We start from the raw sequence: 26265 nt of genomic DNA, 5'->3' as shown, positions 1-26265 counted from the left end.
GAGGTAGGGTCGCAGTTGGCGTATCAGCTGAAGTTGGTACCAAGCACTTCTGGCCGTCGCATCCACTTGAGATGACAAACGTAGAGACGGATCCTGAAGTACTCCCAAACTGCGAACTTCATCCTTCAGGGGAAGTGTGACCCCATCAAGGAATGGTGGACAAATTTCCTTCCCCGGACCTAAGGAAACTATGGCAAGTACCTCCGTTTTCTCTGGATTCAGCTTGAGTTTGTTTTTCCTCATCCAGCCCATTACTGACTCAAGACAGGGGTTCAGAGGGGAGAAGTCATCCTTAGTCACTGTAGCAGTCGGGGACATAGAGAAACATATTTGGGTGTCATCAGCTTATTGATAACCCCGTGCCCCATGTCTCCGAATGATCTCTCCCAGCGGTTTCATGTAAATGTTAAATAGCATGGGGGACAGAATGGCGCTTTGAGGGATGCCAGATGTCAGCTCTTTTCTAGAAGAGCAACTGTCCCCCAGCCTCACCATCTGGAACCTGCCTGAGAGGTAGGATTGGAGGTAGGATCAGAGCCACTGGAACGCAGTGCCCCCTATGCCCAACTCCCTCAGGCGCTCCAGAAGGATACCATATTTGAGATGGCCTAAAGCTTACTCTGTGTGGGCATATCCTATTTCTTTATTTATGTACAGTTTATTAGCAAAGCTTAACTTGGGGCAATGTGGTCAAAATGTATTTGCATGCATGCACACAAAATTTCCCAGCACATACTGTTGACATAATGGGTTGAAGAATGTTGTACTGAACAAATGCTTTTGATCAGATATAACATTTGATCAGATATAAGGTTATATATAAGAAGGAGTATAGTCTTCTTGTCATGGAGACATAAGAGGATGCTCACAGGATGTAGTTTTCATAGGTAGAACTATAAAAATCACCTACTTTCTGCCTAGTATACACCACAATATTTTGCTACTGCTTTCTGCCCTTTGATCTTTGATCTACTTCAGAATTATTTGGACACAAGCCAATTGTAAAGAATCAAATGTTGCCAGATCATAGAAAAATGTCTCTATATCATTAGTCTGGCTGCCTGCAAGAAAGTCAGCAGGGCAAGCTGATCTATTCCTATATTTGTCTCATTCATCCTCAAGGGGTTGCAGAGAGTGGGAGAACTTAATTTCCTCTGTCTCTCTATTGCTAACATATTTCAGGTCTCTGTCCAGTCACCTGGGGGAGAACAGACCCAAAGAATATTGCTTAGTTGCCTGAACATTGGCAGCTGTCCAAGAAGTGGCCCTGGTCTGTCAGATTCCTCCAGAACAGGCTTTTTTCCCATGCTCTATTTGCTTCTGCTGTTATCCTTTCAGCAACTGTCTTCCAGATAAAGTTTCCTGGTGACACACGTCTCTTTCAACTCAGCGGCCACTAAGAGTGCCATGTGAACAAAACTCCAATCCTGAGAGCCTTCATTATGCTTTCCTTGCTCCTCATTGGCTGAGAGATCCAGCAACACAAAACAGATGTGCTGGTAAAGTTTACAATAAATTATCCCCCCCCCCAACTTTTCTTTTGACACAGAAAAAGCCAAAGGAAATCTGATTCTAAGATCTCAGCAGGTTGCAGTAGATTTACTATCTGCAGCAGCGCTGCCTGAGATGCAGGAAATATTCTAGTTGATAGTGTGTATATGAAAATAGAGTTATTTCCACAGAGCAAAAGGGGTGTTGCCAAGGTTGCTGAGTAAGATCAGAACTATGAATTGAATTGACCTGCCTGAGTATACAAGTTTGTCACTCTGGATTACACTGGATGCGAGGCACTCCTCTCCATCATGAAGAAGTACTCTGGGACTTGTCATCGACAAGTCCTTACTATCACAGTGCTGTTCCTAATCAAACAGGTAAGAAATCTCATTGTTTTAGAGATGATCCATTATGAAATGTGAGTGTTTCTTTGAGCTGATGTTTCTGCACCCACAAGTGATATGACACAGTTGCAAGTAGTGCTTGTTTGGCAGCAAAATGTGTAATATGTAACTAGTTGTGTTCTTCTAACTCTTTGTATGGCATGTAATCTCTGCCTCTTGACCGCTTACAAATTGGCTCTTATTTTCCTTTTCAGCTGTAGAAGCAATATGCTTTTTATTCATTCAATTTTGCACTGGTCTACTTTTAAATGTTATCCACTTGCAAGTATGAAATAACAATTTGCTGATTTCATTTTTCTCACTCTACCTATTGGGACTACCCTACTTTACATATGCGGCTTCAAAAATGAATCATTAGAAATAGCACATGCCCATACATGGATATTTCAAAATGTCATGTTGACTCCAAAAACCTTCACAGAAACTCAAGAAGATGATTAAGAAACTACTGTTTTCAAAACGCCAGAAAATGCATGCAAAACATTTAACTTTCATCTTATTTTGCTGCTTAACCATACCACTATCCTTCCTCCTGAATCAAAATCAAGAATATGCATTTAAAGTTTAGATGTATGTTCTCAAACTCATAATTTTGGTTAAGCTACAAACGTGAAACACTTCCTTGGTAGTTGCTTTATTCAGATAACATGAAGTCCCCAATTTTGCAGACTTTGGTGTTTTGTGGCGGGGGGGGGGGGGGGGAGGAAGGTGTTGGTAGCTTGAGAACAAAGGAATTAATTTTTCACAGATGGACTACAAATTAGACCTACAGCTAGTGAAAGAATTATAACATGGATGGTGTTATTTTATCAGTAAACATCCCCATGTAAGGATGTACAGTACTGTTGTACACTCTGCCCTCCACATTCACTAGGGTTAGGGGCACAGGACCCCAGTGAATGTGGAAAAACTGCAAATAACAAAAAACCCATTTTTTACCTCTCTAAGAATCTCTAGGTCCTCCAGTGCAACTCTGTGGTGAATATCTGCCAGACACTGACCATAGAATTACACTGGAGGAGCTACAGATACCTAGTGGAGTGTTCTCTCCAGGAATCCCTTGGTCCTTTAATGTGACTTTTGGTTAAAGTTGACTATAGAGTTGTGCTAGAGGACATAGAGATTCCTGGAGAGAATATAATAAAATCTGTGAACAACCAAATCCACAAAAGTCAAAGCCACAAATGTGGAGGGACGAGTGTATATGTTGAACTACATATCAGTGGATTAAAAGCCAGTCAACTCACTAACTTCTGGCCCAGTTTCATGGGACATTCTTTTGACACAATGGTGCATAATGGCTGTTGTGCCAATCCAGCATGACCCACAGAGTCACCCTGGTGTCACACATTAATCCAAGATACTGTTGACAATGTTGCATAGGCTTCTGTTACTAGACACCAGTAGTGTTGTATTATTACTGGTTATGTTCTGCCACTCTATCTCATTCTTTCTTTTTTTCTATTCTTGTTGTAATAAGGCAAACTTAGAAAGCATGATACAATAAATTACTTATTCTAATATATGAGAGGTCTGGACCTGTTGCTTAAAGAAATCAGCTCAGTCCAAGACCAGTAGCAATGAGCTAAGTGTGAATAGGCAAAAATTTACCCTGGTGTAATAATGATTCACAATCCAGTATGGAAGGCATGTGAAATTGTGTCTACCTTCAAAATGTAAGCAGAAAATATGCAGTTTAAATTTCAGGGAAAGCCACTGGATGACCTTGGGCAAGTCATACTCTTGTAGTCTCAGAGGAAGACAAAGGAAAACCCCCTCTGAACAATCTTGCCAAGAACCCCCTATGATAGATTTGGCTTAGGGTTGCCATAAATCAGAAATGCCATGAAGGCACACAATAACAATACCTGAAGAAGGATGCAAAAGGATCTTGTAGCACCTTTAAGACTAACTGAAAGAAAGAAGCTGATAGCATGAGCTTTTGTAGACTTGAGTCTACTTTGGTTGCATGTGAGGAAGCAGACTCAAATCTACAAAAGCTCTTGCTATCAGCTTCTTTCTTTCAAATGTGCTACCAATTTCCTTTCCATGTTGATTTTTCAGACTCATTGGCTATGCCTTCAAACTAAAGAAGGCATCATTGAAGGAGTGTTGTTGTTGCTTAGGGGGGCATCACGCTGCTTTTTTGAGATACCAGTGCCTACCTCATTATCACTTTTACTGGGAAGACTAACCTGTATATTTGCAAATTAACATATGCTACAAAACAAAACACCCATTCACATCACTACATTTTGTATATTCTTAAGACAACTAAAACTTTAAAGGTCTCCTCAAATATTTTACTGTCTGGGGACATGAGGAGCACAAAATGAATTATGCTTTTGCATGGTGGCAGAATATATTTATTAGTAATTCTGATTTATGTTGATGAGAGACCTATCAAGTAAATTCCCTAGATGGGACTATAACCATTTAACAAAAACAGCAAAAATGGAATGATACAATTAATTGAAAAGTAATGTTCAGTGTAATGTGTTCAAATTTCTACCAACATTTAAATACTTTTTTTTGTAACTTTAGAAAGCCAGAGAAATGTAGCATTTGAACTAAGACTCCAGGGAGGCCAGAGCTCCAATCTGCCCTCAGCCACAGAAATGAATTTGGGCAAGACACACTCTCTCAGCCTGAAAGGAAGTCCATGGCAAGCCCATCCTGAAAAACTTTTGCCAAGAAATCCCTTGGATAGGGTCATTAGAAGACACTCAGCAGCAGCAACAAATAGCTTCTGGATTATTTTCAAAGGCACTCCAACATATATGGAGCACTGCTGCATGGATCACTGCAGCCAAATGACCCATCCCCAAATAGGACTGTAACTGGGATACCAGTGTAAACTGGTAAAAAGAGCTTCGTGCCTCAGAGACCACTTTAACTTCTTTTAACATCTGAATATAAGCAAGCAATCAACCTGGTTCTTTAGGGAGAGCGAAACCCTTCCCAAAGCAGATTGACTCCCACACATTTTGATGGAGGAAGCATCCATCAATCATTCACCAACATACAGTATTTCTGTCATGCCTAGACTGAGCTTCAGTTAGCCTGTCTCTAGTCCATTCTTCCTATAGGCACCAGTCGAGCCCAAGAGTAGCCTCAGTTGCCTCTGAAGTGAAGGTGAGTGCCTCTTCCCTTGGTTTAATGGGCACCTTGACAGAGGATCATTCCTCCATGTTCTATGACTGTTTTGCAGACTTTGAAGATAAAATCCCCATTCATCAATTCGGGCTCTCTAACTTTTGGAGAGCTCATAAGCATATTAGGAAATTTGAGAGTGAATGCTGAGGATTATCATCAGAATAGCCATGGGGGACATGGCTCATCACAACCCTTGGAGGCTGTAGTTGAAGGAATTCAAAGTCTTTCAAGACCTCGGCCTTGGGGGAAAAAAGTCATGATGGAGAGGATATTGCTGCATAAGACATCTTTGGGACAGGGATCAGCAAATTGTCTTCTCACAGACACACTTCATGTACATTGCATCATCCCTTCCATCATGACCTTTTCTCTCTCCCGGTGCCATTATTTTAATAAAAAATACCTGTAGGCTATGCATGTTAGGGGTACAGAAATGGGGGAGAAAATATCATCCTCACCGGCATGAAAATTTCCATCTTATACCAAAAACCCAGCTCCATCCACAGTAGAACAGAGCAATGCACAACTGGATTGGGTAGCATTTCCTCCACCAGTACTGTTTGCTTTGCTACCTGGAAAGGTCCTTTGTATATTCTGAACTTCAGCATTTAATGTATTCCTTCCTCTTCACTTTCACAAATTTATTTTGTGCAGACACCATAATGCAAGGAGAGACATCCAATGTAGAATCCATGAATATGAAGAGAGAAACTTGTACACATAGATTGTCCAGTGCAGAGTGATTCTGCATTGCTCTGTTGTCTTGGATTATTCTTTTATAATTTATGACATATTCTGGGACAGAGAGCCAGCATGGTGTAGTGGTCTGAGCATTGGACTACACACTGGATACCAGGTTTTGATTCCCTGCTTGGCCATGGAAACCTGTTGGGTGACCTTGAGCAAGTTACACACTTTCAGTCCCAGAAAACCCTGTGATAGGGTTGCCTTAGGGTTGCCATAAGTCAAAAATGTCTTGAAGGCACACAACAACAACATCTGGCTCCGGAAGAGTTAATTTGCAGAAGTCTCAGTAAGAGGTCTTTCCCAACCTTTAACCTCAGAAGACTCAGAACCACAGAACCTACATGGCCCCTGACTATTGCATTAGGGCAGCAGTGGGCAACTTTGTGAGGCAGCGCTGATCCCTTGTCACCATTTGGGAGCCACATCATTGCTACATTACTACCAAATGGCAGTGTCAACAGCTACTGTTCCATGGTGCGTGCAGGAGGGGGCCAGAGGGTTCTCCTGTGACACAGAATCCTGTGAAGCTGCAGGACAGAGCATCTCACAGGTTTCCATCACTAAAGAAAGTGACAAAAGATAACACTTTTGAGTACAGTCTCAATAGCTATTTCAATGGTATGTATTAGAGAAGCAGCTGATTTTGTAGTGGTAGTGGGAGACTGGAAATTATGGAACCTTACCTTCCAACTAACCTGATTTGACAGTGACAGTCCCAATTAATCCTCTGTCATCCCCTTTTTCAGTTCCTTGTAAAATGTCCCAGTTAATCTAATTACAGCAGCAAGGATGTTATTTGCCAGATATTGGAAAGAAGAAACACTACCAGACATGACAACTGGCTATTAAAAATCTATGATACTGCTGTAATGGGTAGACTGTCAAGACCGATAAATGACAGGAATCTGAAGAGATTTAAAGAGGACTGGAAAGAAGTCAAATCATATTTGTTGCAGAAATGGGGTCCGATGGCGACGGAATGATTTAATGAATGAATAATTTGAGATTATTAGTTTTATAAGTGTACTAAAAAGTGTACTAAAAATAAATTTGATAGTTATTTAGATATTGTAGAGGATTATGTTAGTGAATAAAGAGAAATAGCCATTGTGACAAGACTGATAATCAATCAATGTAAGGAAGGAAGTTTTCATTGTTATATTCTATATGTCATTTTAGGAAAATTAAGTTTGTCATATTAGTTTCTTGAAACTTTGACAAGTTTACTGGGGAAGGCGATAAGAAATTTTATAATGGGTTGTGTATGTAAGAAGAAAGCATGGGAAAGTGAGACAGTGGTAAGTGGTTGGAACAGAAGAAGAGGTGCAAAGTCAAGCATAGAAGGTGGGAGGAAGGATGAGAGTATGAGTAAATTGGTAGAAAGAAAGAATAGGTGTGCGAGAGAGGTTTGAGTGGTAAGATGTAGGAGAAGGAATAACAGCAAAGAAAGGGGGAGGATGGTCTGAAAGGAGGGCTAATGAGAGAGGTGAAAAGAACAAGAGGAGATGAGGGAAGTCATTGCAGAAGGGGGATAGAAAGAAGTAGGCAAAAAATGAGAATGAAGGATCTGTGGGTGAGAAAGTTTGGAAAGAAGATAGATGAATTGGAGGTTCAATTCAAATAGCTACGATAACAGATTACTATAAAGGTGATGTAGTAAACAGTTGAAAATAGGTATATGTGTTGGGTGTAGTGAGTAGTTTATAAGTCATGTGTTGTATATGGTGTTATTGTGGTGTTTATTATGTTTGTTATGCATCAATGTAAGTATATATATATATATATATATATATATATATATATATATAGTCAAATCTCCCAGTTACTTATCCTCCTCTTACTTTTCCCCTTTGTTCTAAGCTTACTTGCAAACCATCTTCAAAGTGAATAAGTAGTTTGAACTCCATTGCCTCAGCAGGGGGGGAAGAGGAGAGGAGGGAGGCAGAATCTTGCCCTTCCCAGCTGACTCAGGCAAAAGGAAACTGTTATAGCCTCTTCTAACTTCTGTGTTCTTCCTCATTGGCTATGTCATCTTGACCAGACACACCCTGATTTTGCTTGGCCATATGAGTCCCAGCTTTACTTGTGAAAGTTAGGAGGCTATGTGGGAAGTAAGGTTACCAACTCTCAAGGTCTTGGCCTGAGTGTCTTTTTTTCATGGTCTCCAGGTGGGAGATAAGAGTGCAAATTCTCCAGTTTTCCATCACCAGGCAAGAGAAAGGACTGTTTGCAAATCTCCAGCTCAACTATTAGAGAAGCTGTCTGCTACAATTTGTTGTTGTTGTGTGTCTTCAAGTCATTTCTGACTTATAGCAACTTTAAGGTGAACCTGTCACAGGGTTTTCCTGGCACGATTTGTTTAGAGGGTTTTTGACATTGCCTTCCTTTGAGGCTTAAAGAGAATGGCTTGCCTGTGGTTTTCCATAGTCAAATGGGGATTCAAACCTTGGTCTCTACAGTCATAGTCCAATACTCAAACCATACACCACACTGGCTCTGTGCTATAGTTTGCAATGCTTAATTGATTAGTTGCTGCAGTGTGCAAAAACTTTTTAGTGTGGTCTGTGTATTTAACAGTGGGTCCTTGGTATCCACTACAGTTTCCTTCCATGAGCACCCACGGATTCCAGAATCCACAGAAGCTGAAGTCCCATTATATGCAATGGAGTGTTAAAATGGTGTCCTTTCTATAAAATGGCAAAATTGGGGGGGTGGAGGGAGGTGTGGGGAGATATATATATATATATATATATATATATATTCAAGCCATGGATGCAGAATGTGTGGATATGGAGGGTCAACTGTACTTAGGCTGCATCTGCACTCCAGAAATAATCCAGTCTGACACCACTTTAACTTCCATGGATCAGTGCTATGGAATTATGGTAATTGTAGTTTGTTATGGCACCATAGCAAAGCTACAATTCCCATAATTCTATAGCATTGAGGTATGGCAGTTAAAATGGTGTCAACTCAGATTATTTCTGCAGTGCAGATGCAGTTTCGGTTAGCTTCCTCTTTCCCCACTTGTTGTGGTGGTGCCTGGGCTCATACTCCAATCTGTTCTGCATCCACCTTTTGGCAGGAGGCAAGTAGGCTAGATGAAATATTTCTTATCCCATCTCCTGTAAAGGAGCTCTGGTGGCACAGTGGTTAAATGCTGGTACTGAAGCCACTTACTCACAGTCACAATGCTGTGAGTTCAATACCAGCCAGGGGCTCCAAGATTAACTCAGCCTGGCATCTTTCCAAGTTTGCTAAAATGAATACCCAGCTTGTTGGGGGCAATTAGCTTACATGTTGTAAACTGCTTAGAGACTGCTTAGTTCAGTATGAAGTGGTATAGTAATGTAGCTGCTATTGCTATTGTAATAAGTGAGAAGGAGTAATCCCCTCATTTCTCATTGATCTGGGAACAACTTTTTAAACTAAGGTGTCTGTCTTACTTTCTGAACAAAACAATCTCTCTCTCTCTCTCTCTCTCTCTCTCTCAATTCTTCTCTCTCTCTGTGTTTTAATGACAAGCTGTGAGCTTGGTAGTTAGGGTATAACACTTAATGGTAACATAGGGGCTGTCCCTAGGTCTCACATTTTGGCGTGCAAACCTCGAGGCCCAAGATGATACTAAACTGGCCATCCTAGTTGGAGATTATGTGGGCATATTTTACAGTTTTGAGAACTGCAAAAGATGAGTGTTGCAAATTGCATGCAGCCTGTGGTCTATGTTTTATATACACTTGGACTACAAGGTTAATGAAAGCTATGTGCAAACCATGCATTTTAGTCAGCATGGAGTCTGAGGAACTAGAATAGGAGGAGAAAAGGCTGAGAAACTATTCTGTTTAGTTTTCAAATCTGATAGTCCATTAATCTTTTTAAAAGTAGTTGAAGTCCCCTCCTTTTCTTGAACTTTTTTATTTCTCTTTCTTATGGGCTCATTTGCTCAAACATTTAAAAAACACTCATAACATGAAAGAGGCACACGGCTCTGGATATTGCAACTGAAGGATTCCCACTTGAAGGCTGAACTAGATGAAAAAGGCACTTTCTCCCCAAACTTGTAGTCTGATCACTTGGCTTTCCCCTGTTGAGAGGCCCAAGAGAGGGAAGCAGATGAAGGAGTGGGGATTCACCAACATATTTAAAAGAGGTGGAGAAAATCCAGAGCACAACTTGGCAACTGTAGACGTTTCTCAGAGTTTTAATTTTAAAAACTGAAAAACGTAGCGTGGTTCTCTTTCAAAAAGGAAACTTCATTTTTATCCCACAAGGGAAAATTAGCTGGGGAAAAGATACATTTTTATCAGATAAATCTCCAGACGGAATAGGGTTAGGAAGTTCGGCCTCTCTAAATAGGTTTTCTATTATAAACTGGCACCTCCACAGATGTATTTTTGAGGAGGAGGAGGAGGAGGTAGAATTGCAGAATTAATGCAGTTTGACACCACTTTAACTGCCATGGCTCAACGCTATGGAATTCTGGAATTTGTAGATCTGTATAATGTTTAGCCTTCTCTGGTGCCACAAACTAAAAATCCCCAAATTTCATACTGTGACAGTTAAAGCGGTGTCGAATTGCATTAATTCTCTGCAGTGTGACAGCACCCCCAGGTAGGGAAGGAAAAACTACATGCATTCTGTGAACCTCTTGTCCACCTTGGCTGCATTTTGTTTTTTCAAAGGGTATGGGGAGGGAACTAAATGGCAATCAGTGAAACTGATTGGGTAGTTTTGGCTCCTTTTTGTACAAAAAGGGAAAGGAAAAAAGTATATGTGAACAAAGAAAGTCATGTTGTATTCTGTTGTTGAATGAATTTTAAATATTTTTATAAATTAATTTTAAATTAATTTTTATAAATTAACTTATACACACATTCACACATGCACACATACATGTTTGTATAAGTTTTTCATCTGTACTGGTGGTAGGAATTTGTAAGCTGTTTTGTGTCCTGTTATGGGGGAAAAGGCAGGATATAAATGAATAAAATAACAACTACCATATATTGTAGCAGGAGGCATGGGCAAACAGATTCAGGCTGTTTGAAGAGGCAAACAACACCTGCAGCCCCCCCACTTGAACTTCCCTTTAAAGGTCCCCATAATGGACTGTTTGCCCCCTGTTTATTTTGAAGCCAAGTGGTTTTTGCGTGTGTGAGTCTTAAAAAAACCAATTGCGTCATCTCGGCTCCTTGCCTCTTAAGACAAGGTTCATTGACCATTAAATGTCCTCTCATCGCTTACATTTGTGGAGCAGAGATGGAGAATGAGTAGGAGAAAAATCCATTTGCTGCCTGTCCCTAAAGAATAGTTCCTTTCTCATGGCTCTTATAAATGGAGTTGAACAGCAAGTGACTCTTTGCACTCCTAACACTGGAATGATTAATTAGTCCTTCATGGCTTTTTGTGTCTCCATCCCTCCACTCCTGCCTGCGGAGAGCAGTATTAAAGAATTGTTGCAAGAGAGGCTATTTGAATCTGCAAGTACTGTGGTCTTTGCCTCTTTTGCTCTAGACTAGATGGAGAGGGAATACAATGAATCAGCAGGGCAGTGGCATCATGGGGGGGGGGGTGCAGGGGGTGTGGAGTGCACCAGGTGACACCCTAAGAGGAGGTGATACCAATGCTCCTCAAACATCTGCCTTTTGGCAGAAACAGGCTGTGGCATTCAACAGTGTTCCTTTAAAATGCTGAAGAGACGGTGTGACTGGGATGAGGCTCAGTGGGAGGAGAAAGGAAAGGCCCCAGGTTTTTTTAAATTAAATTTTAAATTTAAATTTTTAAAATTTATTTTTTAAAGATTTCTTTAAAAACACCACATTTTACCAATTTTTCACGTTTAAGCACATCAAATTATGTTATGTAAATACATTTAAGCTGTGTGTACAATATTGTAATTTAAAAGCATGATTTTAATTGTGCTAGTTGTTTATGTAACAGCTATTACCATTACATTCAGTGATATATGGAAATTACAGTTTATGAGTAGCATTCATACAAAAAAAAATCCCTAAAGATTCTGTATGGGGTGGGATCAGGGGAGAAAGTCAATGGGGGAGTGACACCATAAGTTACTGCACTGGGTGACACCAACCCTAGTGACATCATTGCAGCAGGGGCAAGAGAATGAAGGAAGGGGTCTTTTCTATTCTGCTGCCCTCCCAATGTTTTGTACTGGGCTTCCGGGCCCAGTACAAGGTGTTGGTTATCACCTTTAAAGCCCTAGATGGCTTGGGTCCAAGCTTAAGGAAGGCGAAAGGGCTGGAGAAAATAGTCAGACATAGAAGAAACAAGAAAAAAAGTGCAAGGATCCAACAGTGGGAGGCAAATAAACTTGCACAAGCAAAAAGTAAATGGGACCCGTGGTCTGCGATGCCTCTACCCTAATGCACAGAGCATGGGAAATAAGCAAGATGAACTTGAACTCCTAGTACAGCAAAGCAAATATGATATAATAGGCCTCACTGAAACCTGGTGGGATGAGTCTCATGATTGGAATGTGGAAATAGAGGGGTATACCTTTTCAAGAGAAATAGGCCAAATAAGAAAGGAGGAGGAATAGCACTATATGTCAGAGATATTTACACCAGTGAAGAGATCCAGGACATCAATCATGGAAGCCAGGTGGAGAGCATCTGGGTAAAAATCAAAGGGGAGGGAAACAACAAGGATGTTATGGTGGGAGTCTACTACAGACCCCCAAGTCAGACGGAGGAATTGGATGATGCCTTTCTAGAACAGATGACCACACAGTCAGAAAAGAGAGATGTAGTAGTGATGGGCGACTTCAACTACCCTGATACTGTATTTGTTGGAAGTCAAACTCAGCCAGATCCTCAAGGTCTAGCAAATTCCTCACTTGCCTGGAAGACTATTTCATGGTCCAAAAGGTGGAAGAGGCAACAAGGGGGTCAGCTATTTTGGATCTGATCCTAACCAACAAGGATGACTTGGTTAATGGGGTGCAAGTGGTGGGATCCTTAGGTGGAAGTGACCATGTTCTCCTGGAGTTTGTTATACAATGGAGAGGAGAAGCCAGGCATAGTCAAACACGCATCCTAGACTTTAGGAGAGTGGATTTCAGTAAACTTAGAGAAGTATTGAGTGTGATCCCATGGTCAGAAATACTAAAAGAGAAGGGAGTTCAGACCAGATGGGAGTTTCTCAAAAGGGAGATACTGAAGGCACAATTTCAAACAGTTCCAGTGAGAAAGAAAAATGGGAGGTGTCTCAAGAAACCAGGATGGATGACTAAGGAACTTTGAACCAAGCTAAGTTTGAAACAGAACATGTATAAGAAATGGAAAAAGGGGGAAATCACAAAAAAGGAATTCAAAGAAATAGCAGGCATGTGTAGGGGTAAAGTCAGAAAAGCTAAAGCACAGAACGAACTCAGGCTTGCTAGAGAGGTTAAGAACAACAAAAAGGGCTTTTTTGGATATGTCCGCAGCAAAAGGAAGAAGGAAACGGTAGGGCCACTGCATGGAGAAGATGGCAAAATGCTAACAGAAGACAGAGAAAAGGCAGAATTACTCAACACCTTCTTTGCCTCAGTCTTCTCAGAAAAGGCAAAGGGTGCTCAACCTGAAGATAATGGAGCAGAGGACAGAACAGGGGAATTTCAGCACAGGATAAGTAAAGAGATAGTAGAGGAATACCTTGTTAATCTAAATGAATATAAGTCTCCAGGACCAGATGAACTCCATCCAAGAGTATTAAAAGAACTGGCAAATGTAATATCGGAGCCATTGGCAATAATCCTTGAGAACTCCTGGAGAAGAGACCGCAAGGGCCATCCAGTCCAACCCCCTGCCATGCAGGAAATCCAAATCAAAGCATCCCCGACAGATGGCCATCCAGCCTCTGTTTGAAGACCTCTAAGGAAGGAGACTCCACTACACTTCGAGGGAGTTTGTTCCACTTTCAAACTGCCCTTACTGTCGGTACGTTCCTCCTAATGTTGAGGTGGAATCTCTTTTCCTGAAGCTTGCATCCATCGCTCCAGGTCCTAGTCTCTGGAGCAGCAGAAAACAAGCTTGCTCCCTCCTCAATATGACATCCCTTCAAATATTTAAACAGGGCTATCATAGCCTCTTAGCCTTCTCTTCTCCAGGCTAAACATCCCCAGCTCCTTAAGTCGTTCCTCATAGGACATGGTTTCCAGACCCTTCACCATTTTAGTTGCCCTCCTTTGGACACGCTCCAGTTTCTCAATGTCCTTTTTTAATTGTGGTGCCCAGAACTGGACACAGTATTCCAGGTGGGGCCTGACCAGAGCCCAATAGAGTGGCACTATTACTTCCCTTGATCTAGACACTATACTTCTATTGATGCAGCCTAAAATCTCATTGGCCTTGTTAGCTGCCGCATAACACTGTTGACTCATATTCAACTCATAATATGGATAATTAAATATTGGAATTTGAAGGGAAAGACATTAGGAAGACACCAGGCAGTGGAAGGCTGCCTATAGGTTGTGGAAAGCTGACTCAGATTTGGTAAAGATGGCTTTGATTTGGGTAAAAGGGGAGAAAAGAGTTGGAAAATGCACATCCTGTTTGGCTAAGAAGGCATTGAGGGAACTGCAGTCACAGTGTTGTGAGTTCAATCCCAGAGGGCTCCAGGTTGACTCAGCCTTCTATCCTTTCATAGGTCAATAAAATGAGTACCCAGCTTGTTTTTTTTTAAGGGGGGATGTTCCTTTTTTTAAGGAGGGATGTTGTTATATTGTTGTAATACTGTGTCGGGATGTTTTAATTGTTAGCTGCTTTGATTGTTTTTTCAGAAAAGCAGGGTATAAATAAATGTTTTATTATTTATTATTTATTTATTGTTGGGGGCAATTGGTTTACAGATTGTAAACCACTTAGAAGATTATCACATGCCCAAAAAAGTGTCCTTTCCCTGACAGGATATGGTTGTGTTACAGGTTGCTATCGGATGTTACTGCATGCTAAAACACCAACTCTGTCTCTGGGCAACTACAGCCCATCTCCCAGCCATCCTTAGCCCACTGATTTTCAAGAACAGGAAGCTTCCATACTTGAAAATTGGCAGGCTAAGTGGGGCTGGGTGACAGACTGCCTGTGGGTTGTAGTCGCCTGGTGACAGAGTTGGTGTTTTAGCATGTGATAACATCCAATAGCAGCTGATAATGTGACCTTATCCCTTCAGGGAAAGGACACTTTATTTGGGTGTGAGATAATCTCCTTAGAGAGTTCACTATGAAGAGGTATAGAAATGTAAATGTTTGCTATTGCCAAAAATACTTGCTGAGAGCATCTCCTATCTAAGACTTCTTAGGCAGCTAATCTAAATTATGTTTTCACATGTGCTCCTTTCCCCATGAACAGCAATGGAACTGTCCAGCCATGTGGCTCAGATCTGTCCTCCATCTACTATGCCATCTTGAAGGGTAAACTTAAACCTGCAAATTTATCTGATCAGATTGCAAGTGGAGCAATGGACAGTCACAGTTGAACAAATGATTATGTGCCAGTAGGGAAGTAGGGAAAGGTAGTCCTAGGTTGTTGTTGTTGTTGCTGTTTGCCTTCAAGTCATTTCCAACTTATGGCGACCTTGAGACCATGAACCTATCATGGGAATTTCTTGGCAAGGTTGGTTCAGAGGGGGGTTGCCATTGCCTTCCTCTGAGGCTGAAAGCATGTGACTTACCTAAGATCACCCAGTGGATTTCCATTGCCAAGCTAGGAATCGAACCCTGTTCTCCAGAATTGTAGTCCAACACTCACATTTCTTTGCCTTATCTTCTCTGTGGCTTCCTTATTCAGAGAGTAGTATATCTTGAAGCTCTTTCTCATAGAATCCTTTATTTTAGGTATGCTGCCAGTAGTAGAAGACTGCATCTAACCACTCTCACAGATAATGTAGTTCATTCTGAGAAATTCTCTCTTCGCTGAAGATGGTCTTTTACTTGGGTCCAGAATATCTGAAAGACCATTATGAGCCTGCCTGAGTTTTAAGATCCCCAAGGGAGGGCTTTCTCCTGATCCCACCATTATCATGGGCATGTTTAGTGAGGACATGAGAGAGTGGCTGCTCCAAGGCTGTGAAATTCTGTCACGTGTTTTGTCCCTGTCCCCCTTTATTCCCACCAGCAATTGTGTTGACAAAGATCTTTGGGTTTTGATAGTCTGTAGCAGAAGGTCTTCTGAGGTGTGGATTGGGGTATGTTATATTTATAGTGGTACATTTTATTATTATTATTATTATTATTTTAACTGCCTTATAAAACTGTTTTAAATTGTTCTAAGAGTTTTTTTTAAATTGTTTTTAACTTTTGTAGTATTCATAGTTCTACATGTATTTTGGTTTAATGCAAATTTGTGGACTGCCTTGAGTGCCACATTGGGAAAAAGGCAAGAGAAAAATAAAATGAAACAAATAAATAAATATTCTGATTCTTCTGAGCACAAGCCTCAATCTAAGCCAGTGGTTCCCAAAGTTTGCTCCTCCAGATGTTTTGAACTTCAGTTCCCAGAATCCCTGACTGCTGGCCAAGTTGGCTAGAGATTCTGGGAGTTAAAACCCCAAACAGTTGGAGGACCAAAGTTTGGGAATCACTGATCTAAACTAACATACTCCAGCTTGCCTCAGAAGTACAACTTCTGGCTTGGAGGTATGCATTGAGAGGCAGACAAAATTTGTTTAAGGCAAAAGTGTATGTTTAACTTGTATGTTTGTTTGTTTGTTGTTTTTTGTTCTGTTTTTTAAATACTGCATTGAATTTAATACTTTTTTAAGGAGGGGAGGGTACCAGGGATTTTATATGTTTTGTATTTTTAACTTTGTTAGCCGCCCTGATTGTTCTCAGAGGGGCGGGATACAAATAAATTTTATTATAATTATTATAATTATTATTATTATTAAAGTGAAAACTATGCAGCCAACGGACCACTTGCAGCTCTTGGGGAGAGGTCCACTGCAGGTCCTGGGACCCTCACTGGCCACCTAAGCACCCCTCCAAAAAATTCTACCAAGGCTCCTGTTCTTCAGACAAATAAAGCCCCAAATGCATTGAAATTCAATAAATTCTGTTAGGTGTCTAACCCAAGACTTTAAGACCACCTAAGAAAGCAGAACAAATCCCAGCCCAAAAGGCATCTAGGAGTGATGCAACTTCACTACCAGTAACCCAAAATGACAGCCATAACATTGCACTGTGGCCTTCCATAGCTCCTTAGGAGAAATTAGTCAGCTGCTGTGGCCTTCAAAGCATGCCTCTGTCTGGCTAAAGGGGATTATTGTTCATATCCTATAGGATAGAGCCTCCCTCTTTGCATTCTGCCTGCTTAATTTATAAATGTAAATACACAATCTGTTCTTGCAGAGAGTGAATTTCTGTGAAATAAAGGAGAAGAGAATTACAGTTGGAAACAATTTGCCAAGTAGGTTGGAACTTTGCAATGTGAAACTCAAAGAATACCTGGCTGGGAAGCAGGAAAAGATAACTCCATTCATATCCTGCCCTTCTTTTAAAAATAATAATAATAGCAGTTGGTCCAGAGTTTCTGCCTTGCTGAAGCTAAAGCAGGAGTGTGTTCAGCGTTTCCTGCAAGTATGTAGATTTTTGCCAAATTGCTAACAACTGTAAGACATCACACGTGTGGGAAGATTATTAATCCAGCTAAATGAGAAATGGAACACTTTTTGGTATGGGTAGTTGCTTTGGCATCTATTCAAAATTCCAAGCTGATAATTTGCACAACTGTCAAAAACCAACTAATTTTCCATTTTTGGTTAAGATAGTAGTAATGGTTCTCTGATTAATATAATGACATAATCATAATGACACATGCAGTGATGAAATTACGATGGCCAATGCAATTCAAGGTAACATAAGACTTCATTTAGTTCAACAGAAAGAGTTTGTTGGGTGGACTTGCATTAGCTATCAGTGCAAAATCTAAATAGAATTGTGAGAACCATGTTGTTTCTTCCTCCTTTTCTACAGTTGCAGGGTTATTTCATACTAGGGATATGCATACTAGTCATTTTTGTTTTTGTTTCATTGTTGTTTCAGTGGTTATGTTTATTTATATTCCACTCCCCCCCCCCCCAAATTGAGATTCGGAGCAGCTTATGATTTAAAGGACAATACAATTAAAATATACCAAAAGTGAACATTAAAATAGAATTAAACTATTCACTGAATTAAAACAACTCAAAGCTCAATTTAAAAGAATAAAATACAATTTTAAAAAAGAGAAAGGGCTAATAAAAACATCTCAGTTTAAAACAATACAGCATCTCCAGCCCCTTCTTAAAACCTTTACAAGGAGGGGGACAGTCTAGACTCCTTAGGAAGGGAGTTTCAGCATCTAAGGGCAGCCGCTGAGAAAGCCTCCAAGGTTCACTGTAAAATAATGCCTCCAAGTTCCATCCCAGCGAGGCAGCCCAGGATACCTTGGTCAATGGAATCCAGAGCCACTGATTGGTCCAGCAAAACCAATAGGGACACTCTCCCACTGTTCAGTTTCCAGCATAAGTCATCCACCAAAGCAACCAAAGCCATTTCCATCCCATAGCCAGGCCTGAAACCAGACTGAAATAAAACTAAATAATCTGATTCAGCCAGAAACCTCTGGAGTTGAGAGGCCACTACACACTTCAATACCTTCCCCAAGAATGATATGTTGGACATTGGCTGATAATGATCAATTATAGAGGGATAGGTGACTTTTTCAACAAAGGCCTCGTGGCTGCCTCCTTTAGGCAAATTGGAACTTGTTGTACAGAGACATTGCCTACCCCTCTTCAGCCACATTGTTTTTAGAATGTTGTAGTTTTTAGGAAGTCTGTATCAGACTTTCCTCTGCCATGTTGTAATTTGGGAGTATTGGGGTATGAATATTTTCTAATGTACACAAATTTTATGTTTTTCCTATGAGTGACAATGTGTTTGTGTTTCAAATGTATGCACACTTTTACACGTATTATTGTGCAAATCTACAGCACTATATAAATAATTTATTTTCCAAAATGCACCACAGGTCTTAGAAATGTGTGGATTTTCAAGACAAGATATACTTCAGGCCCTTCTCAGTTTTAAGAGGTGCAAAGCATAGGGGACTGGGGACTCAAATTTCTATTTCATACTTGACTTCTTTCTCTCCATAGGTTTAAATGAGCTGGGGAATTGGAATTGTGAAGAAGCCATATCTATATAAAAGGAAATGATAGTTCTTCAAGTGGAATATGGATGTTTAATATCGAAGTCTCAAGTTCCCCCAACAACAATCTGCAGAATATCTTTAAAGGAAAGCCATGACAGTTAAATAAGTTTAGAAACTAAATTATGTTAGAGTGTAGATGTTGCGTCAGTCATCTTCAGCTAAAGTACTTTTCCTTAACTGGGTTGTGGCTCAGGCAGTATCCTGTAAGCCAGTTAATGGCACAATGACTCATATTTCATTGTTTAAAACCAGAGGTTATAGCAAGTGAGGATGAAAGTGATGAACAATACTAATGGATACTTTTAACCAAAAACATCACTCAGCCACACTGCAAAATTGTTACTGTCACAAAACACAGATTATATTATATGGATTATGAATGGCAAATTTCCATTCTCCTCCTTAAATGGGTCAGTATTTGCAATACATTGTGGCTCACTCATCTTCTAGGTCAACTGCAAGACACATCAAATGGTAAAAAGAAAAGTATGGTTATTGAATCAACAGGGGAGAATTAGACCCAAATCAGAATATTTTCCAAAAAACTATGCTTACTTTTCAAAGTGAAATCACACTACAATTGTGTTGAGCAACAGAGGATTCTAGCAAGGAAATCTGTACATTATAATTTCGTGAGGGTATTTAAAAAAACTTTATTCAACCTCTCACATGACTTCTGACCCCAAGTTCTTTGAAGGTAACTCATGACAGGCAAACTCATTTCTGTTGATGGAACATGAGTACATATTTTCCTAATTTTGTTCTCTGCTGCAGAGTTGAAAGTTGGTAAATGTGCACCTTTGGTGATCTTTATATGTCTAAATACTGTTAGCATAGTGGTATCAAGCAAATTATGACAGAAAAAACGTCACCTAAGAGTTAATATATTTTTGGCAGGTGTGTGTGTGTCTCAGTAGTGAGCCCATGTTCTAGCAGAGCCCATTCATGATGCAGAGCCAATTAATAGGCCTGTCTGTAGATATGGGTGATGTCCCCAGCAACTGGGTAGAAGTCTATTTTTTAAGACTTCAGTTTGAAATGAGTAATTGAGAAGTTATTGCTAATAGGTATATGCTATCTAATAAGGCTATCCAAATTGAGACTGCAGAAATCTTATTTCCAGATGATGAGTTTTTAATACAACTAACACGATGGACCTTATCACACAAGGCAGTGAATTAGAATTAAAGCAAGATACAGGTATTAGCTTATTTGGCCAGTCCTTATCACACAACATTATGTCTTTTCAGTTACTGCTTTGCATTTCTTTTGTTCCTGTAGGAAACCTGTCAATAAGCTCCTAGTATCACTCCTATCCCATTAGTCCCCCTGGTGCAATAGGTCTCTTCCACTTCAGTGACAATTGACACTTGGCATGAGGGAGCTTTCCTCTCCTCCTCTCCCCTCTTCCCCTCACTATTTCCAAGCTGGTTGAGGTTGTTTTTACCTTTGGGCTTGTTGTTGTTTGCTGTGATTGTGTATGGTAAATACAGCAAAATAAATAAATAAATAAAGAAAGAAAGAAAGAAAGAAAGAAAGAAAGAAAGAAAGAAAGCATCTGAGTATAAACGACCTCAGCTAAGGCACACATGAACTGAAAGGCATTGAAGGGCTCCAGGGTTATGGAGCTAGTTCAGCAAGGACTATGAATTGCCAAAGCAACAAGAAGTGTGATACTGAACATTTTCAAATTACAATGGGCCCTTGCTATCTGCTGGGGTTTGGTTCCAGGACCCCCTGTGGATACCAAAATATGTGGATGCTCAAGTCCCATTAAACACAATTGCATAGTAAAATGGTGTCTGTTATATAAAATGGTGAAAACAATATTTGTAAAGTCAAAGGCTTTCATGGCCGGCATCCATAGTTTTTTGTGGGTTTTTCAGGCTATGTGGCCATGTTCTAGCAGAGTTTCTTTCTGACGTTTCGCCAGCATCTGGATGTTTGTCCCAGTTGAGATAAATTCCACAGTGAAATCACTTTAAAATCATCCAAATAAACCACTATATATTTTATGAATTTAACATGTGGCTTTTTATATACTACAGCATTTTATTAACAGCTGCATGTCATGACCCTCTTTGAAGTGGACTTGTGGCATGACATTCTGCAATACTTGCTGAATTGAACACTATTTGTGTCTTAATATTTGCACTAAAATGTGCGATGCGAGGCCAGAAAGTTATTTTTGTTCTTTACAATATGTTCTGTCTACTTGATCTTTATGAAACAAATTGAAAATCTGTGGCTGGCATCAGATGCTGGTGAAATGTCAGAAAGAAACTCTGCTAGAACATGGCCACATAGCCCGAAAAACCCACAAAAAACAAGATTTGCTTTTGGGAATTTGTATATTTAAAAGATATTTTCAAGCCATGGATGCTTGAATTTGTGGATAAAAAAATCTGTGGATAAGGAGGGCTAACTGTAATATGTTCCTGTTTGCTTCACTAACATGATTTTTGTGAGGGGAAAAAAGCTGGCATGATTAATGGGTCCTGTGACCCATTCACAATAATAGGAGAGCTAACAATGCAATGGTGTCTCTGAACTATATTTTTGAGTTTACCAGAGCTTGAAAATTAATAATGTGTTACAATAATGCTTTAGAGAAGTGATTAGTGGGTACCATCGGTTTCTGCCATGTGCCCAATGTTGTTCAACACCTTTATAAAGGACTTGAATGATGGAATATAGAGAATGCAATTGACACCAAATTAGGAGCAGTCTGTAATAGCCCAAAGGACAGAATCAGGATTCAAAATGACTGTAACAGATTGGAAAGCTGAGCCAGAACTAACAAAATGAATTTCATCATGGATAAACCTAAGGTACTAAAGTCAACAGGTATAAAAATAAGTTCAAATAAAATGCATAAATATGGCATAAGTGACACCTAACTTGATAACAATACATGTGAAAAGATGTAGGGGTCTCAGTAAATCAAAAAACAAACATGAGTTAATGATGTAATGTGGTAATCATAAAGATCAATGCACTGCTAGGCTGCATCAACAGGAGTGTAGTTCCAGATCAAGAGAAGTAATAGTCGTACTCTACTCTGCTCCAGAAATTAGGACATAAACTAGTGGATTCAAATGACAAGAGAAAAGATTCTATCTAAGGATTAAGAAGAACACCTCAGAGCGTGACGGGCTCTCTTTCTTCAGAGAAGAAAGAGCAGTTGGATTAGCCCTCTCAGATCTTGTCCTGGGATACAAAATAAATAAATGAAGAAACAATGGAAGTGTTTTGGCTGTGTATTTCTCCATGGCAGGTGGTTGGACTAGATGTCCTTTGTGTTACTTTCCAACTCTACAATTCTTTGATTCTATGTTTACTTTGTTGTCATTGTTATCTGCCTTTGAGTCAGTTTCAGCTCATGACGGCCCTGTGGATGAGACATCTCCAAGAAACCCTATCTTCCATTTCTCTACTTAGTTCCTGCAAGCCCACACCCATGTCCCAACTGTCTGAGTCTGTCCAGCAAGCGGTCTTCCTCTCCTTCATCTACCCTCTACCTTTCCTAGCATTATTATCATCTTTTCCAGTGATTCATGCCTTCTCATTATATGGCCAAAGTACATCAGCCTCAATTTAATCATCTTGGCTTCTAAGGGGATCTCTGGATTGATCTGTTCCAAGACCCATCTGTTTGTCTTTTTGGCTGTCTGTGGGATCCTCAGCACTCTTCTCCAGCACCACATTTCAAATGAATTGATTTTCATTTGGCCTGTTTCCTTTACTGCCCAGTTCTTGCATCTGTAAATGGTAATGGGGAATACAATGGCTTGGATTATTCTAACTTTTGTGCTCAGTTGTATATCTTTACTCTTCAGGAGCTTTTCTAGTTCTTTCATAGCTGCCCTTCCCACTCCTAATCTTCTTATTTCTTGACTGCAGTCACCACTCTGGTCAGTATTTCCTGCATGGCAGGGGTTGGACTGGATGGCCCTTGTGGTCTCTTCCAACTCTACAATTCTATGATTCTATGATCCTAAGGATGGAAATTCTTTTATTTAGATTTCCTAATTGTCTAGATTGAATTTATATATATCTTCTGTAGTCATAATTTTTGTTTTCTTTCTGTTCTGCATTAATCCTACCTTTGCACTTTCATCTTTGACCTTCCTGAGCAATTGTTCCAAGTCTGTGATGTCTTCTGCCCTTATTATGGTATCATCTACATTCCTTAGGTTGTTGATGTTTCTTTTTCCTATCTTCATTCCTAGCTCTGCTTTTGTTACAAGATTTTCAGCATATAGATTGAACATGTGGGGTGATAGAATGCAGCCTTGCCTGTCCCCTTTGTTTATTGGGAACCATTCTGTTCCTCCAAATTCTTGTCTTTGGTACAGATTTCTCATTAGGACTATTAAATGTGGTGGCACTCCCATGTCTTTGACTGTGTTCCATAGTTTTTCATGATCTATACAGTTGAATGCTTTGCTGTAGTCAATCGAACGCATGGTGATTTCCCCCCCTAGAATTTGTTGGTGCTTCCATTAGCCATCATACAGTATGTTTGTGATGTGGTCCCTAGTGCCTCTTTCTTTCCTGAATCCCCCTTGCACTCTGGGATTAATTAATTTTGCTAAAGACCCTGTAGGATGCTATTAGATTGGTGAGAAATATAACAATATTCCATTTTGTTCATTATTTTATCTGTGGCAGGAGGAGATTGGCATGCCAACCTATAAGATGGCAGAGAGTGAGTTTAAAAGCAGGATAAAGAGGTTTGCTACCTGTGCAAATGTGATTGCTTTCTCTGTTGACATGATGCACATTTTATCTGAGGTGACCAGCCATAGAAAGTGATGGAGCATGTTGAAATGGAGAAGGAAGTAGTTGTGTTTGTATGGAGAAAGAACACTGCTTAATCTGTTTCTAAAAACAAAGACAAACTCACCTCAGCTGCTTCATGAAAAAAGCAAGCCAGCCTCTCTCCTTCAGGGAGAGATGCAAAATTTCTGGAAATGTTGAGACCATGGTGGTTTTGTTGGGAAAATTGGAAAAAATCATTAACACCTTTTTACATTAAAAGTCACTTTGTAATTTTAGAAACATCAAATGTTTTATTTATACTTTGATTTTGCTTCAAATTATCATGTTTGATTCATTAAAAGTATACTTTAGTTGCATCTGCACTGCAGAAATAATCCAGTTTGACACCACTTTAACTGCTATGGTTCAATGCTATGGAATTCTGGGAACTGTAGTTTTGTGAGACATTTAGCCTTTTCTGTCAGAGAGCTATGGTGCCACAACAAACTACAAATCTCAGAATTCCATAACATTTAGACAAGGCAGTTAAAATTTTGTCAAACTGGATTATTTCTGCCTTGCAGATGCACCCTTTGTTCTCTCTCTCTCTCTCACACACACACACACACAGACACATTGAATTTACTTTTTAAAATTATATTTTTTCTTACAAATGGATCTACAAGGCCCTAAGGAACACTTGACGTATAAGAAATATATTCCGTTTTACAAGCAAGCAAGCAAGCAAACAAACAAACAAACAAACAAACAAACAAAAAGCAATCCTTGTATGAAAAGAAGAATTCATCCACAGCAGCAAAAGATAAATATTTTGTATTTGTAGTCCTCCATAGTGTCATGCAGATATAAAGCACTAATTCCCATAATGAGCACCAATAAATGAAAACCAGGATCAGGAAAAACAGTGATCTGATGCAATTTATGAGTGTTCTTGGAGGTGGGCAGAGATGGCATTTCTCCCCCTAATGTGTCAGGAACAAAAACCTCACTTTAGAGCTCTTAGTTATAGAGCACTTTACTAATATGATGCTTTTCAATTATGCAGTACAGTGCCATTTTGTTACCTGCTCTCAATCTGTTTGAAACATTGATGCACTTTGTGTCTCAGTGGAGATTATCAGACCAAGGATGGGACGGGATGGAGTCAGGAGTGAAGTGTCTTTGTCCTGATCACTCAAAAGTGTTTCAGAGTTATCAAGCTTATCCTGTCATTGAGGCAGAATTGTATTAATGTGAACTCCCATTAATACAAAATGCCAGGACAATTCCACTTCAGTGACAGGACAATGACAGGATAAGCATGACATCATCTGAAACACTTTTGCATGATCGTGATCAATCGCAATTTCTGGATAGAGATTGAGGTCTAAGGGGACTACTATATTACTTGGGTCTCTGGGTGGGATTTTCCTAGAAAGCAGTTTAGGTTTGTAGTTTTAATCAACAGTCTAGTATCTTGGTTTACTGTGATTTTCGTATTGTTATATGTCATGAAATTGGCTTTGACTTATAGAAATAGCAGCTTCATTTATATACTTCTTCAGTTTCTAAGCAGTTTACAACTGTAAGCTAATTGCCCCCAACAAGCTGGGTACTCATTTTTGTGAACTCGGAAGGATGCAAGGCTGAGTCAACCCTGAACCTCTGGCTAGGACTGAACTCACAACCTTTTGGTTTGTGAGTGAGTGGCTGTAGTACAGGCATTTAACCCCAGTGCCACCAGGACTTATAGTAACTGTCAATGAGATCTCTAAGGGACTCTGTTAATAACAGCCCTACTTGGTCTTGAAAACTCAGGGACATGTCTTCCCTGATTGTAATGTGATCATCCTCTTTTGCTACTGCCTTCCACTTTACTGAGCATTATCATCTTTTCTCCTGAGTCATGTCATCTCATGATATGTCCAAAGTACGAAAGCTTCAGTTTAGTCTTTCTAACTTTTAATCTAGATTTGCTCTGAGATCAATTTACGTGTCTTTTTTTAAAAATTGTTTTATTTATATACCGCTATTCCAAAGATCATAGCGGTGAACAGCAAGTAAGCCTGCAGCACCAAAATTCAAACACGTTTTCTTTCCCTGTAAGCTTTTTTCATTGTCCAGATTTCAGAACAATACATAGTGTTTAGGGAATACTGTGACATGGATGATTCTGATGTTGTTATTTCATGATATATATTTATATTTTAAGTTCTTATCTAGTTCTTTTATAGCCTTCCTAGGCTGTGTTCACACGGGCCAAAATACTCTGGAAGCAGCCTAGAGTATTCTGATCTCAGAGCAGCCCTGATGTTGCCCCATTCTCCGGAGCCCTCCATTGTGATGCCAGGTGACTGCTTGCATTTATGTCTTGCTGTGCTGCCCAGTGCAGTCACTCCTGTGGCAATTCGCTCACTCTGAATGAAGCGCCCAGTATCAATCACATGGCTGGGCAACTCCTTCTCACCTCAGAGTGAGTGACTTGGCGTAGCACACTGGATGGC

General features: G+C 40.0%; 1 protein-coding gene across 1 annotated transcript in view; it reads left to right on the top strand.

The window, feature by feature from the left end:
- The first annotated feature begins 1605 nt into the window (after nt 1–1605).
- GLP2R (glucagon like peptide 2 receptor) overlaps nt 1606–26265 on the top strand; it is a 65759-nt gene continuing 41099 nt past the window's right edge. Inside the window, exon 1 of the mRNA XM_042449524.1 lies at nt 1606–1871. Coding sequence (XP_042305458.1) covers nt 1803–1871 — 69 coding nt within the window. The 5' untranslated portion in view covers nt 1606–1802. The remainder of the gene's footprint in view (nt 1872–26265) is intronic.

Source organism: Sceloporus undulatus, chromosome 2, assembly GCF_019175285.1.
Source record: "Sceloporus undulatus isolate JIND9_A2432 ecotype Alabama chromosome 2, SceUnd_v1.1, whole genome shotgun sequence".
Classification (NCBI taxonomy): Eukaryota; Metazoa; Chordata; class Lepidosauria; order Squamata; family Phrynosomatidae; genus Sceloporus; species Sceloporus undulatus.
Note: the sequence above shows the minus strand (reverse complement) of the source record. Positions and strands in the feature narration are given on the sequence as shown.